Consider the following 17,120-nt stretch of genomic DNA (forward strand, 5'->3'; position numbering starts at 1 on the left):
GTTATCATTTTATGTGGAATTCGATTAAATCACACAAGGCTCAAGGGACTATCATGGTAATATTAACCACTGGATTTCCTGAAGATGCAGGGGAAAATTGATTTGAAACAGGAAATTTGATTTGTGTACATATATTCCTATGATTGACAATGTCCCTCCTGCTGTGTAGGCCTTGTACACAGAGTTTACTCACAGAGTAAAGACCATTTTTGGGGATGCGAATCTCACATTTTCACTGATGAGGCATCACTATTAAACAACAGGTATGGGTAATACAATGGGGTGTTGTCCTTTGTTGATATGATGGCGTATACCGTTGAGATATATTATGGGCTGTGAATAATACACAACCAACTAAAGACACTTACTCTTGGTTACCCAGACTCTCGTCATTGAGGGCATATCATCCCCAGTGAGAGTCTAGGAAAATGCAATGTCAGCAATTGTTACAAGATGGCTGCATGGAGAGGATGACCCACTACATAACCTCTGTTGTAAGATCACATGGTAGCAACTCTTGCTAAGAGAGCATTTTGGTTAATCTCCAAACAAAGACTGTTTTCAAAATGTTTATACCATGAGTTCTGTTTAATATATACAGAGTTGATGAAAATAAAAATGAAAATTCAGAATCACTTTTGTCCAAACAGTGACAGTCCCAAATCTCGACAGCGGCCATGCTGCCCTTACAATAGGTGACGTTGTACTAGTATTTGCCCAGACTCTCGCAGGAGGTGATGCCGTCAACGGCAATAGTCTGGTTAACAGAGACTGAAAGGCACTATGTACATTCAAATATTATGCTATCAGACTATATCACTGTATCTGTAACATGAAACGTAATGGTTAACTGTTTGTATTCAGGGATGGTGCCTGTGTGGACACTGTTTTAGACCATGGTGCTGATGTATATGGTCTTACAACTCATCCTGCCCGACCTTTAACAGTGGCGTCATGTTCAAGGGACTCTACAGTTAGGATTTGGACATTAGCTCCTTTAGTTACAACACTACAGATGAAACTTATAGCTAAGAGATCGCTTACCGAAATAGTCAGCACACCAGGTGGGTTATAGATTTATATGCAAATAAAATTTATAGCTAAGAGAGCACTTACAGAAATAGTCAGCACACCAGGTGGGTGATAGATTTATATGCAAATAAAATTTATAGCTAAGAGAGCACTTACAGAGATAGTCAGCTCATCAGGTGGGCCAGAGATTTACATGCAAAATAAAATGTATAGCTGAGAGAGAGCACTCACAGAGAAGGATAGCACACCAGGTGGGTGATAGATTTATATGCAAATAAAATTTATAGCTATTTACACTCACAGAACTAATTAACACACCAGGTGGCCAGAGATTTATATGCAAAATAATATGAGAGAGCACTCACAGAGATAGATAACACACCAGGTGCATGATAGATTTATATGCAAATAAAATTTATAGCTATTTACACTCACAGAAATAACTAACACACCAGGTGGGCCAGAGATTTATATGCAAATGAATTTATAGCTAGGAGAGCATTTTGCAGAAGTAGTCAACACACAAATAGAACTATATTCAAGTAAAATTGATAGCTAAAGGCCCATGTACAGCGACAACATATTAGGAAATTTGTTACTTGTGACACTACCGGTGATTCCTTGATATGTCTGTTGCTGTAACTATCACTTATGGTATGTTTAGATCATCTATCCTAGTAACTATGTTATAAAATCTAGCAATCCAATGCTACAACAAACATCATGGTTTTTTCAATACTGGACAAAAAAGACTAGTCTTGAAGAGCTCTTTTTTAGTCCTGGGTCATTCTGTTGGTGGTATCTTAATAAGGATTACATGCATGGGTCATACTTTTGTCCTGGACCAACTTTTTCTATAAATAGCTCCACCAATATTTGAAGTGCATAGAGAACTAGCTAAGTTATTATAAATGAGTATACATGTTTAAAATATTTTACTTTGCCAGTGTTGCTGCGAAACTGCATTTAAATAGCATCATTTGACACTCATTTTCTGTATGTGATCCATATTTTTGAAAGTGACAGGTCCTAAATGAAGATTGCATGACTTATAATTTTGGCAGTTGTTAATGTACTTAGTCTATTATTAATAAAGATATTACTTGGATTGAGTAATGTACAATGAGTAACACTGAAGTAAAGCACTTTCTCTATGTGCTACACTTGTTTACAACATTCATAGCAAGTGTAAAAGTATACTGTTTCAATTGGTTTATTTACAAGCCTAGCATGTGGCCTTTCTAATGTGGTCAATTAGCAAATGAAACAGTATACTTTTACACTTGATATGGATGATATAAGCGATTGTAATGCATACAGAAAACGCTTTACTTTGGTGTTATGGGTTGTACAATGTAATGGAAATCATTTTGAATTTCTTTATTCTTGTTGTTTTTTTCAGAGCATGCATCTGCTGTTGGTATAACACCTTTATTGGCAGGCAAGAAATCCAGAGACTTGAAACAAACACTAGAGAAACTATCTTCAGATGATTTCCATTCAGCCAAACTCAAAGCTTTCTCAGAATTTTTCTCAGTAAGTATATGCTGTCTTGATAATTGTGTAATTCTGAAACTCTCCACTCATCCAGCCAGCCAGTCAAGCCTATCCTTGAAGATTTACTTATTATATTAATTTTATGCACTCATTTTCAAACTGATATTAGGGATAACCCCTCTCCCCACCCATCCAGTCAAAACTTTACCTTAAGGGTTACTTATCCTCTATACTTCTCTCTATATAAAGTTATAACCCCTCTCCACCCTTCCAGTCAAAATTCTGCAAAGGGTGGCTAGATAACCCCTCTCCCCATCCTTCCAGTCAAAACTCTGCAAAGGGTGGCCAGATAACCCCTCTCTCCACCCTTCCAGTAGAAACTCTACAAAGGGTGGACTGATAACCCCTCTCCCCACCCTTCCAGTCGAAACTCTACAAAGGGTGGACTGATAACCCCTCTCCCCACCCTTCCAGTAGAAACTCTACAAAGGGTGGCTAGATAACCCCTCTCCCCACCCTTCCAGTCGAAACTCTACAAAGGGTGGACTGATAACCCCTCTCCCCACCCTTCCAGTCGAAACTCTACAAAGGGTGGCCAGATAACCCCTCTCCCCACCCTTCCAGTTGAAACTCTGCAAAGGGTGGCCAGATAACCCCTCTCCCCACCCTTCCAGTTGAAACTCTGCAAAGGGTGGCCAGATAACCCCTCTCCCCACCCTTCCAGTTGAAACTCTGCAAAAGGTGGCCAGATAACCCCTCTCCCCACCCTTCCAGTTGAAACTCTGCAAAGGGTGGCCTGATAACCCCTCTCCCCATCCTTCCAGTCAATACTCTGCAAAGGGTAGACTGATAACCCCTCTCCCTACCCTTCCAGTTGAAACTCTGCAAAGGGTGGCTAGATAACCCCTCTCCCCACCCTTCCAGTTGAAACCCTGCAAAGGATGGACTGATAACCCCTCTCCCCACCCTTCCAGTCAAAACTCTGCAAAGGGTGGCCAGATAACCCCTCTCCCACCCTTCCAGTCAAAACTCTATAAGGGTGGACTGATAACCCCTCTCTCCATCCTTCCAGTACAAACTCTGCAAATATATAGATATCAATCTTTAAACTGATAAAGTGAATTCTAAAAGTCTTCAATTTTATTTGTACATCAGCCACCAGGAGGAGCCAAGAATTTATGGGAACTAGTAGATATTATGAATGGACAAGACAGTAATATACCACCTGATTATAAGAAGGGCATCCTTCACATGAAACATCTCACCAAGTACAAAGCTGTAAGTTATCGTGTATATACATTTTTCTGTTAACCAGCATCTTTGATTTTGTTTTTCATAGGGAGTGTCTCAAATTGTCACTTAAAGTCAGAAAGGAAACTAACAATATTTGTCAAATGTACCATTAGGAGAACTTCAATAACAGAGAAGGAGAAATAGGGTAAAACTGGCATAGTCTTCCATACAGAGTACTGCAGTTTTAATTGAGAACCCTGATAATGTGATTTGCAGAACATGTGTATGGTTTTATCTACTTTATGCCACCCTTTACAAAAACAATGTATTTCTTCATAAAAACATTAATTCAGTGATATCTGTACATCTGATGTATATATCGCTGTAACTCATCAATGTACGAATTCTAATTACATTTGCAGTCAGAAGCACAAGAACTTGAGATCATAAAGATGTCTAGATTTGGTGCTGGTATCGGTGTACAGAGTAAAGAGGAAAGACTACGAGAGGCAGCTCAGATTCACATATGTCTTGGAAATGCACAGAGATATTGTGAACTGATGGTCGAGTTAGGAGAGGTAAGGCAGTTTATTTAGATAAGCTCAGAAATGTTTTGATGTACTGTGAACCTTGCGTACTACAGTAAAAACTAAGAACCAATATATCATACCAAAAATATGATATAAATTTAGTATTTTTCATCTTTCAGTGGGAAAAGGCCTTGTCTGTTGCAGCTGGAGTCTCGCTGAAATACTGGAAGAAATTAACCGAAAGGTAATAACTACTTCCCTGTTAGTGAATAACTTGACTTCTGTGGTTAATTCTCAGCTGCATTCATCATAAATCAAAAAAGGACATTGAACCCTAGATTATTCCACCCTTTGTTTAAAACTTGTGCAAACAGAGTCTGTGACTTTTTGGGTATGGTTGTAGGGGTACAGGGATTGGTTAACAGACACCACACCACACCAATGCATTTTATATGTTGTGTACATGAGCCAATTCTCGGTACCTGCAGTAGCATTTAATACCAAGAGGGTCAAAGTAGAACAAGAAGGTTGACTTATTCTCATGCATGTCTAACAGTGCATGGAGCAGAAGTTATGGTGTCGACCAGGAAATTGAATGTTCGTTATTTTTATGATACGCCTAGGCAGTAATATTCTATTTTCAGGTACTGAGAATTGGGTACTTATATACTCTGAGCAAAATGAAAGAGATGACAGTGAGGTTAGCAATATTAGAATAAAATATATGTACATGCTGCTAGAAGAATCTCAGCGTGAAATAGAGTTAGAAGTATGATAATGTACACTGTCTATAAACAGAATTGTACATACCAGAAATGAGAATTGAGACTGTGAATATTCTATTCTATCCTGTTTCTCTAGTGTAGGGATATATAAGTTTATTGAATGATTCTTTCCAATTTTATAGAAATAAAATTATGTTAGTAAAATGCTTTCTTCGTGAAAGGAAGTTCAGGGTTAAGTAAAACCACCAATATGTACTGTATTGGTTAAAGTACAAGTTGCAATATTTGCTGATGATTTATACAAAAGTGGTATTTGTTATTTTAAAATAATACTGACTTGTTTTTTTGACAGACATGCTGAATACCTTATGAAGGATGACAACGATGCCTGCATACCATATTTAGTTGCCTTGGGGCAGGCTGAGAAACTAGTAACCTACCATTCCGGTCATGGCCAACTCAGAGAAGCCATGGTGATTTCCCAAGTGGCCTGTGAGGGCAGTCTAACACCACCTCATGTTGGTCCCAGTCAATCAGAGAAATGTAACGGTTTAGAGGAACCTGGTCCAGAATATACAAAGTAAGTTTGAAGTGCAAATAGCTAAATTTGTATAAAAAGAGATATTGTTATTGAAAGAAAGTAGTATTTGTGTATTAATTCAACATATTACCAATGTGTTTGCTAAGGTTTGGGAACATAGGTATTAAGAGAGAGGTGGAAATGTTGTGAAAGTGTTTCGTACATTGTGCCATAATTTTGATGGGAATCCTAGTAAAATGAGTGGGAAACTCATATAGAGTTACCTATTGTCCTTCACAAAATAACTGATTATTAATGACAGTGGGGGTTACAGTTTTTCATCTTCTATTTTTACAAATTTCTGAAGCTGTGGATTGATTACTGCCAGTGAGTGAGTGAGATTTGGAATGTTGTTCAGATCAAATTACACTAACACCTGACAGATACACAGAAAAAGAACACAGAGGCCAAACGTTCTAGAGTTATTCAGATATCATCAGATTGGACTTGAATACTGCCATTCATTCATTCATTCATTCATTCATTTTTTTAATTTTTTTTATAAGTTCTCAAAGGATACATAGTTTACAGGACTAATAACAAAAATGTAAATACTGGAGTCATTGATTTGAAATGTTAATCATATATCTATTAACTTGTATATTTTTCAGAATGCTTCATAAATGCAGTGAAGATTTAGCAGAATGGTATTTTCAAGATGGTTCTCCAGTCCTTTCAGCCTGCTGTCATCTCTCTGTTGAAAACACTAAGGTAAAACTTTTGTATTTTGTGTTTTCAGTCCGTAAGTATGACTAGTTTGAACACTGTGTGCAGATGAAAATTTTTGTGATTTACTAAGATTACTGCCATCACATTGCTACATACAAGAATCATACTTACAAGTAGTCTATTATATGACAGAACCTCATGATATGTGATAGCCTACCTGTAGATGTGAAGGACTAACACTACTACACTATTTCAGCTATCCTAACTGTAGCCTACCTGTAGACTTGAAGGACTAACACTACTACACTATTTCAGCTATCCTAACTGTAGCCTACCTGTAGACTTGAAGGACTAACACTACTACACTATTTCAGCTATCCTAACTGTAGCCTACCTGTAGATGTGAAGAACTAACACTAGGTACTACACTTTTCAGTATCCTAACTGACATTTTGATTTTTTCAATTTTTGAAAGTGGAATTTCAAAAACTCAAAATGTCAGTCAGGATAGCAGAATAGTGTAGTATTGTTAGTCCTTCATTTGTACAAATAGGCTAAATGCGTGAAAGTCAGCATCAGTACTTCGGTATTTGCATGACAGCTTGCTGTGTACGTTCTCATCAGCATTGCAAGTGAAAGTACTACAGAAAACACCTCAAGCATGAATGCAAATTCTCATAGTATCCACACTGGCTTTTAAGTAAGGGATCCTATGTTCTATAGTATGTTTATCCAAAACAGCAAATCTCACAAAAATTCTGCAAGATGATGTTGTTTCTAATACATGTGCATGGCCATGATTACAAGCTCATTTGCATGTAGGTATCACATTTTCAATACTGCACTGCAGTGGCAAATGTCACTAGTATAGTATGCATAGTGTATAGTCCTTGGTATTCATTCAGTTGTTGTATGGAAACTCTACAGCAAAGCCGATTGGTTAAATCACACACACTCTATCATTTAAATGTAGATAGTTTCCAATCAGTCCCACTATTGTTTACAATCTCTCATTTATAATAAACATAAACTGCTCTACAAGGATGCAGCTTTTTATCTCAAAATACTACACGACAAAAGAAATGATTAACAGTGCTCGGAAGCCACCAACAATTGTGTTTATTTTTCTTTCAATTTCAGTCAGCCATGTCTAAGTTGATTCGAGGCAATGAACTTGAACTTGCAATCAGTGCAGGGTCATCACTACATACAACCGAACACAGCAGTCTGACATACCTAGCTACAGAACTTCTTGCCAAAAGATGTGAGAGGATCAGCAAGTGGTAAGTTGAAAATGTATCATGCCCATATATGGTAAAAACCCTTGCCCATTTATGGCAAAAACTTAATTGTCCATATATGGCAAAAGTGTAATCAAGCATGATTATTATGCCATATATGGGAAAATGATAATAGAATGTCCATATATAGAAAAACTAAAGAAGAGAAACATTCACACAAGATAAACATCAGTAATATGTTTGCCTTATGTAGCTGACATTTTTGTGAGCAGAGATATTTCAATATCTTGCTTCCATTAGATATTTTCAAGAGCAGAGATATTTCCTCATCACTGGCCTGGTTTTTTTTTCTTCGATTTTTTGGTAGTAATGATATGCAACTTGCCTGATTGATATGTTTACATTGTAATAACAAAGGCTATTTCTGTATACTTTAGCCTCCATGTAAAATAAGTCAGTGGATATTTCCATGCACTTTTAGCATTCCTTATGTTTGTTTGACAGTAGAGACGCTTACATATATAGAGGCCTATATTCATGTAGTTACTGTTTATAGTAAAAATATTTCCAAATATGTAACTTGTTCTAATGTGTAATAAGACCAACATATATTATGTTTGCTGTATACTACAGTGTTTGGAGTGTGTGTAATGCATGTACAACTGTGTATGACCAAATATAGCGTGGCTTCAATACCTGGTTGCCATAGTAACAGTGACAGGGTTAATGACTTGCATGTTACATTGCAGTTATGAAATCTTTTACCATGATGTATCCCCAGTCAGTGATGTATATATGTAGTGATATTAGTATCCATGGTAACCAATTTTCTAAAATGAGAATAGGTTTAATGACCTGAAATTGCCCAATTTTATGAAAGATGTCGTGATGATGAAATATAGAGGAGAAGTCAATCCTGTCTGGGAGAGATTGGATTTATTTTGAATGAGATAATGTTAATGATAAAAACTGTTTCAAATTGCCAAAGTCATTAAATAGTTATTAGTTTAGAAAAAAACAGTATCATCTTTACTATTGCTTCCATGCTATTACTTACGATAGGAAAGTTATATGTATGCCATAGGCAATAATACAGTAACTGTTGTATACAACTTGGGGCTGTAATTCAAAGTCTGGACAGTCATGACTTTATTTTAGCTGTAGTTCAAAGTCTGGAATGTCATGACTTTATCTGAGCTGTAGTTCAAAGTCTGGAATGTCATGACTTTATCTGAGCTGTAATTCAAAGTCTGAACAGTCATGACTTTATCTGAGCTGTAATTCAAAGTCTGGACAGTCATGACTTTATCTGAGCTGTAATTCAAAGTCTGAACAGTCATGACTTTATCTGAGCTGTTATCAAAGTCTGGAATGTCATGACTTTATCTGAGCTGTAATTCAAAGTCTGGACAGTCATGACTTTATCTGAGCTGTAATTCAAAGTCTGAACAGTCATGACTTTATCTGAGCTGTTATTAAAGTCTGGAATGTCATGACTTTATCTTAGCTGTAATTCAAAGTCTGGAATGTCATGACTTTATCTTAGCTGTAATTCAAAATCTGGACAGTCATGACTTTATCTTAGCTGTAATGCAAAGTCTGGAATGTCATGACTTTATCTGAGCTGTAATTCAAAGTCTGGGCAGTCATGACTTTATCTGAGCTGTAATTCAAAGTCTGGACAGTCATGACTTTATCTAAGCTGTTATCAAAGTCTGGAATGTCATGACTTTATCTGAGCTGTAATTCAAAGTCTGAACAGTCATGACTTTAAGCTGTAATTCAAAGTCTGGACAGTCATGGCAGTTACCCGTACTTAGCATGTCTGAAATTTTAAGGTTCTTTCTTTCTATTGTCTATGCATTGTGGTGGTTACCACTGTTTGACAATTCTAGATGTATTAATATTCTAATCAAATCTCCTTCTCTCCTGCCTCCAGACTTTAAAATACAGTGGTGTGTGGTGCTCTGATACTCTTTGCTGTACACACATGTATATCAGAGTGCCACCAGTGGCTGTACATGTGTGGTGCTCTGATACTCTTTGCTGTACACACATGTATATCAGAGCACCACCAGTGGCTATATAATACAGTCATGTGTGGTGTTTAGAAACTCTTTGCTGTATAGACAAATGTATGAGAGCGCCACCAGTGACTGTAAAATAGTTATGTGTGATGCTTAGATACTCTTTGCTACTATGACAGTGCCACCAGTAGCTGTAATTTACAATCTACCCTGCCTGCTGAATGGACCTTTTTTGTCTTCACTATCCTCTCTAACCTCACTAATCTGTATGTATCTATCTCCTTTGCTCCACTGCATAGCCTCCCATCATCTGAATACAGGTACTTGGATTTCACTCTGTCTAACTCTTAACCGCATGTACACTTTCAGTGTTTCACTTCAATTTTCAACATTTATTAGGCAATCTGTGTGTGTGTGTATGTATGTGCGTGCGTGCGTGTGTGTATATGTATGTATGTATGTATGTATGTATGTATGTATGCCACCAGTGACTGTAAAATAGTTATGTGTGATGCTTAGATACGTACGTATGTACATACGTACGTATGTATGTAAGTACGTACGTACGTATGTATCTATGTATGTATGTACGTACGTACGTACGTACGTACGTATGTACGTACGTACGTACGTATGTATCTATGTGTGTATGTATGTATGTATGTATGTACGGATGTATGTACGTACGTACATATGTATGTATGTATGTATTAATGTGTATATTGTAGCAATGAGTTAAGGTGAATTTGTTGCTATACAATAAGTTAAAATAAAGTGGGGGCAATGCAAAAAGCTGCAATAATGTGGTAGCTATGCAAAGAGTTTAAATAAATTCATTTGGTTTCCATCCAAAGCGTTGATCATGTTAATGTTTTGATTATAGCACTATCATCCAATAATCTAATATTCAGATGGTACTAATTGTATTCACAGGGACTTGGCCATTGATCTTCTAAAGACCATACCAAACTGTGATCTTCCACTTGTCAGAATGTGTGCAAGATGTAGTGGCAGTGCTGTAGAGATCAATGATCTACATCAAAGAGTGGGTATAATTGTTACTATGGCAACATCCAAATTTCAAAATTATATTAATACAGCATACTTATAACGTGCTTGTTTTCCTCCTCTTCCCCTTCCTACCAGGTCCCCAATTGTACATCTGGGTCGACTGCGGCACAATCTTGTTAAAATCTTGCCCAAGGACTTTAACCACTCAGAAATAAATGGTAGTGACGAGACTAAAACCTGTAACCTGTAGATTCCAAACCGGCCACTCTTACCATTATGACATCACATGACTCCAAATTCACATAATGGTAAAACCATATATACTATATATACTAGTAAGATAGATATAGTATGTATGGTCAGGGGAAGGGGGCTTGTCATTTGGGAGTTGCAAATATATTAACAGTTTTATGTAAAAAATCTCACTCAATTGAAATTCCCATCCCTGACTCCATAAAAGAGTTTATATTTCCATACAAAAGGTAAAAAAATGATCATTTCATTTACCATATAGGCTGGGCTACCCAACCTGGAAGAATGTCTAAAGAAAGCTGAGGCAGCCCAACAGGCGGGCGATGTATTCAATGCTGTCAAGTACTTTCTTCTATCACCAACTCCAGACCTAGCACTAGAAATAGGGTTAACAGAGGTCAAAGGTCAGTTATTAAGGATAAAGGTCAACAACAAATGCAGCTTGTACTGTGCCTGATGTCATGTGATGGCTTTTTAGTCTCCTCAATGAGATGATTGAAAACCATGATCAAAAATATTTTTATTTGATCAGCTGACATCAAATTGATATACTATTAAAATTGCTATAACGAAGAGAAAGAAAAAACGAGTAATTTTGAAACGACAAGTGAAAGAATAACATTTTATAGACAAAATGTTTAGTGAAGAAAGCAGGATAGTTTCCATGGAAACTACCCTTCGCTATGGCAACTCCTCGTGAGATAAGATTATATTTTCTTCAACTTCAATTTATAAAACAGTTATACTAACATGAGATGTAAATAAATCGACAACCATTGGACACTGTCATCCTGTAAAATTCCATAAACAAAATGACTGTTATTGCTAATGTCAGTATAATATGTTGAAATTTCCATGAATTGTCTTTACAAAAAAATTGGATTCTGTTTATGTTGACAGTCAAAATGAATAAAAGTGAGTGGTGTGTGGATGATGTGAAGACACTGGTAGAATTGTTATCTAGTATCCGAACTGAGAAATTACAACAACAGAAATGTGCAAAGTAAGTTGATTGGCTGTGAAGACATTGGTAGACTTGTTAGCTTGTTTCAACCTACTTGAATAGTGCATTGTGGGAAGTATGACATCATTCCATCGATAAACATAAATCAGCCAATGTTGTATGTAAGCAGTCTTTTTATCATTGTTGGTAATCACAAATAATTTATAGTCTTGGTTACTGAGAATCTTGCCGTAGGGTTATCATGCTGGTCACCCCAGATTAGGTATTACATTGAAATATTATCTAGTCTTGGTTACACAGACCCTTGTGTTCTTGTAACCACTCCAGCTTAGGTGTTATGATACCACAGCTATAAATAAGCCCATAATCCTTTGCATCTGAACATCCTCAGTTACATTGCAATTTACAATATTTAATACTTCTTACTTTTAATTGTAAAGTTGTCATACAGTCACAAATAAATGTACAACTGTTCATGTACGTACTTCCATTTGATTCAGTTGATAATTCCCCTTACATGCTACCACCATGCTCACCTATACAGGTTCAGTTTACTTTGAATTGAATCAAATCTATTGAATCATTAATTGGTTTCATGCCAGTTTAATTGTAAATTGGGACAAAGTGAATGCAAGATTATAGTGTTGATTAAACAATGAATAGGAGGACTTGTTGATACACTGTTATTTGTTTGTTTGTTTGTTTTGCAGACATCGTAATGAATTACTGGCAATCAGTGGTTATATTGGTGCTCTATTGGCCATCAGAAGAGAATACAATACCATAGTGCCTGCACTCTTTGAACATAGCAAGTAAGTTTGCATATAACAAGGGCTGTCTATTTCTATCATATATGGAGATGTGACTTCATTCCACCAGGGTTCTCCCCATAGGTGCTGGTCAGTCATTGATGAGCATGTATATGAATATTCATGAGGTTGTGTTATATTTAATGTTGTCAATTAATATATGCCACCAGGAGGTGTGTGATACCTGCAGACTATAAAACTTCAGTTGAGCTGTGTGTTTTGAGTCCTGAGGTATGTAATAAAGGGACCCAAAGTGCTCAATCCTCACTTTGTCCAAAATGGCAAAGTGAACGTCAAACTGTGCATGTAAGTGCTCATTGTACCCCATTGGCTATCTCTTCAGGGGTAGCTAATAAGGTAGCGTCTTACACAATATAGTGACCCATGCCAAGAATAGAGAGAACCAATTCTTGAACAAATATATGATATTGATAACAATACTTTCAAACCTTTAGATGCATATAGCATTTGGCAATATAACTGTTTTGTTCTGAACTTGTGTTTCTTCAAAAATGTACATTGAACTGATTCTTAATCCTGTTTTACAGATTATTATGCATACGGGATACAGTAGTTATACCATTGTCAGAGAAACAAATTAGTTCCGAACTAGATGCTTGGAGAGTTCATAAAATGCCAGACAGGTGAGAAATAGTGAATTTCTTAAGTTGGAGATACCAGTAATGTTGAAAAATATACTAATACACAATAAAATACAACTAGTAAAAGTCAACTAAAGTTTTTTCAGTGCTTGTCACAATCATTTATAGCATCCATATCAAGTGTAAAATTGTTCTGTTACATTTGCTTATGTGGTGTCTCTTAAATGTAATCAATCTGTAAACAATGTTACCAGTACAAAGCACAAGTTAGTCATAAAATGACTAGAGAGTAATTTAACATAAATGTCACAAGATGTCTACGCCTCACTTAATTATACTGGTAGTATAGAAGTAGGTCGACAGTAGTCTGAGTCTAGCCGTAACGCTTACATGCATGACCAGATTTCATACAGATAATATATCAGCCATATATCTGTTACATGATGCACCAGCTGATTTCATACAAATTTGGTACAAAGATGACACAATAACACTACAGAAGCTATATGATAGAAGTACATTTATGGTCGTAAACTAGTGATTCTATTTTGTGTGATAGTTGTAACAAATGTATTCAAGTTGCAACAAATGTATTCAAGTTGTAACAAAGGAAGATTGTTAATGATAAGGAGTTTTAATATTGACAAAAATTTGACATTTATTCTTCCAGGTCATCCAGAGATAATTGTAGTCCAACTGACGAACAGAAAAGAATCTATGAATCACTTCTACGAAAGGCAGGACCAGAGAGTAATCATGTCGGTCTTGGTATGGATCTGGTGTCTGGGTCTCATCTACCAAGTCATTCCGATGTCCATATATCCTACCTCACAGGAAATAGAATACAGGTAGGTATGATGGATGGATGGACGGATGGACAGACGGATGGATGGATGGATGGATGGATGGATGAATGGATGGATGGATGAATACAGATGGATGGAGGGATGGATACGGAGGGTTGGGTGTTACAGTCACACATCCCATGTCACTTGGCATCCAGTATCTAATTAAAAAAATGTATACATAGGTTACTTCTGACAAAATAGATTTTATGCTGTTGAAAATATGTCTTTGTCACTTGAGAATTTCATAAAAAGCCAGTCATGGAGTGGTTGAAGAATACACAGAGTTTTAATTTACAATAATTCCTCACTTAGTGAATGTGTTTGAATCTTTCAGGGACCTGCATTTTTCCTTGAAGATGGCAGACAGGCAATATCACTCAATGATGCTCTGATGTGGGCAAAAGTCAACCCATTCTCTCCTCTTGGAACTGGAGCTCAAATCAATCCATTCTAGAAAGATGTTCGGTGATGAAAAAGACATACACACACAGGAGTGGTCTCTAAACAACTCAAATCAAAGTTGATTGTGTTATTAGTCAACCCGTTCTCATCTTTATTCATTCCAGACTACTTTCTGTAATGACATAGTCAAAGAATTGGTTTCAATACAATACAAGTCAACATTTTCAAATTGTGTATCAAAAGTAAATTTTTGTTCAAAACACAAGCTTTTAAATTGTTACCTGAAATTTTGGTCTGCACACTTCAAGTCTTTGTCACATTAACCACTGTAAACAGAGATGGAGCTGATGGAAATATAAACTTTCGGGTGCCTATGACCCCACTTATTAGGCTTAGATCTGTATGGTCATGTGATCTGAGTAGTGGGTCAATCTGTTGACAAAGACTGGAGTGTGTAGTTGAAAGTGTACTGTCGAAAATTTCAAGTAGCAATATTCAAGTTTGTTTTTGGAAGAATGGTGTACTTCGATGCCAGTCAAAATTGATCTGGCCAAAATCAACTAATATGTGACAAATCAACTCCTTTCAAGTTGAGTGTAAAACTATTTCGTCAACTTCCTGAAATATGCTGACATAACCCCAAAATGATATCAAATATGTGTTCCTACTGTTCAGAGTTTTGCTCAATGTCCCCAAAAGAGACAAAAAATGGATGACAATTTACTAAAAGTATGTACTGTAGTATGGTTTCTTGGCTGAAATAAAACATTCTGTAGGAAGGACATCTGTATAGCTCATAGAAGTTAACATGGACTTGTTTGAAGCCTGTGTAAAATTTACTGGTTGTTTTGTGAAGTGAGTAAACTTCCTTAGTTAGCAAATTATGGTGATCTACACCTTGCTTTACAAGTACCCGGTACTATAATTTGAAACAACTCAATAGACAAGATTGTCAGCCGTAGTCAACTCATTCCTTATTTTTCAAACACATTTGCAAGTCCAATGGAAACCATTTTAGAAAATAGCACATGAAGTATACAGTTGTGTTACGACTCCATTGGCGCTATTTTTATTGTAACCTAACGAAAACATTCCACAAAGTTAAGCATATAGTGGGTGAAAATGATCACTTTATTTCAACCAGGGTTCTTGGGTCTAACTCAACGTATTATAAAACATCTATTTTGTTATAATAGTCACCACTTTTCATGACCTCTCGTTGCCCTTACAACTTATTTATTTCAATCTTAACTTTCACTCATTTACTCTTTTCTCTGTATATCCTTCCATATTTTCAAATTGTGTTTCCGTATCCTGTCATATTGTTAGTAGCACTGTGTCTGCACCTGGAGCTCTTCGGAGAACAGGCTCATTATAAATTTGTTTTTTATTATTATTATTATAGTCGTAATACCTTGATTATTCAAGATGGTTGTCGACTTATTTGTTTAAATTGTTATTACAACAGATGACGCTCTATTAGCCAACTCCAGAAATGTCACTGTGAAATGGCCTTCGTAAACCATTTTTAATTAGCCACTATATGATTAGCTATCATTGATAGCAATTATCATATTTTCGGTTTCATTTCAAAACAAACATTATGTAAATATCTTTTATTATTTTCATTGTCTTCTGTTTTGCAGTAGTAGAGCAGTAATATCTTGTCTTGAAAACCAAAATATTAGGTTAATGTTGAAATGTGGAGAAGTTATATATTTAATAGGGTGACATGTAATGACATAATATAATTGTAACAGAAACAAGTCAAAGCAAGGAATTACCCAAGTCACTACAGTCAGTGCACTGACAATATAACAGGAACAGTTCAATTAATTAGCATAAAATTAGCATACAGTGACCTGTGAACCCAAATACTCATAGACTACAGTACTTCCATAGTCACAGAAGTCAACTTAAAGTACTTAAAGTATATGACGGAACCCCATGATGCGAGAGGGTAACTACTTCATACTTTGGATATTTGCACGAGTGCTTGCGATGTTCTCTGTGGTCGTACTTTCATGAGTGTAGAGAGTGAAAGTGCAGCAGAAAACACTGTAAGAACAAATGAGTACATGAGTTTGCAGCATTGGGTTCTGTTATTATTATATCTGTTTCTTCAAAACATACAATTTCTGTGAAACTTGTACTGTGTGATTTTGTGTGCAAGGAATGATTGAGTCCTTGTATAACTCTTGCTGCTAAAATGTTTACCAAAGTCACATTAATTACCGATTGCCAAAACAGTAAATCTGAAGACGGATTTCAATATTTACATTCTGTAGACTTATAAAGTGTGTGATGAGGAGGAGAGTACAATGTGATGACTTGCGGTGTTTTCTCATATATTGTACCATGAAGATGACAATCATTGCCATAAAGACAACTCAAGTAAACCAACTGAAATCCTAGGACTCAGTGACTTATTATCTGAAATACTACCTTCTGTATTTTAGAAAGTTAATTTGTAATTTTTTTATTTAGCTAGCCATCATTATTTATGAGTGGGGGAGCAGTAGATGAGGGTTAGAGGGTTAGTAAAATTTTGTGAGTCATGGCTTGGGTTGCTCAAATTTTCAATAGGTCCTCGGCAATGCCTCTGGCACCGTGACCCCCCTGGCTATAAATAATGAGAGATCCCTTAACTTTGTGCACTGCCTGTGTGTAGGAGGTCATGTTGCATCTACAGGTGCAA

At 36.4% G+C, this 17,120-nt stretch overlaps 1 protein-coding gene across 1 annotated transcript in view; it reads left to right on the forward strand.

Moving 5' to 3' along the window:
* Positions 1–14,638, forward strand: part of LOC144438552 (WD repeat-containing protein 17-like) — a 72,394-nt gene extending 57,756 nt beyond the window's left edge. Inside the window, exons 12-27 of the mRNA XM_078127631.1 lie at positions 865–1,064; positions 2,435–2,568; positions 3,685–3,807; positions 4,185–4,340; positions 4,472–4,536; positions 5,370–5,597; positions 6,209–6,308; positions 7,407–7,549; positions 9,834–9,854; positions 10,468–10,579; positions 11,060–11,201; positions 11,698–11,800; positions 12,472–12,573; positions 13,119–13,214; positions 13,843–14,020; positions 14,355–14,638. Of these exons, the coding sequence (XP_077983757.1) occupies positions 865–1,064; positions 2,435–2,568; positions 3,685–3,807; positions 4,185–4,340; positions 4,472–4,536; positions 5,370–5,597; positions 6,209–6,308; positions 7,407–7,549; positions 9,834–9,854; positions 10,468–10,579; positions 11,060–11,201; positions 11,698–11,800; positions 12,472–12,573; positions 13,119–13,214; positions 13,843–14,020; positions 14,355–14,474 (2,023 nt within the window). The 3' untranslated portion in view covers positions 14,475–14,638. The remainder of the gene's footprint in view (positions 1–864; positions 1,065–2,434; positions 2,569–3,684; positions 3,808–4,184; positions 4,341–4,471; positions 4,537–5,369; positions 5,598–6,208; positions 6,309–7,406; positions 7,550–9,833; positions 9,855–10,467; positions 10,580–11,059; positions 11,202–11,697; positions 11,801–12,471; positions 12,574–13,118; positions 13,215–13,842; positions 14,021–14,354) is intronic.
* Positions 14,639–17,120: the final 2,482 nt, after the last annotated feature.

This window comes from Glandiceps talaboti, chromosome 8, assembly GCF_964340395.1.
Source record: "Glandiceps talaboti chromosome 8, keGlaTala1.1, whole genome shotgun sequence".
NCBI classification, from domain to species: domain Eukaryota; kingdom Metazoa; phylum Hemichordata; class Enteropneusta; family Spengelidae; genus Glandiceps; species Glandiceps talaboti.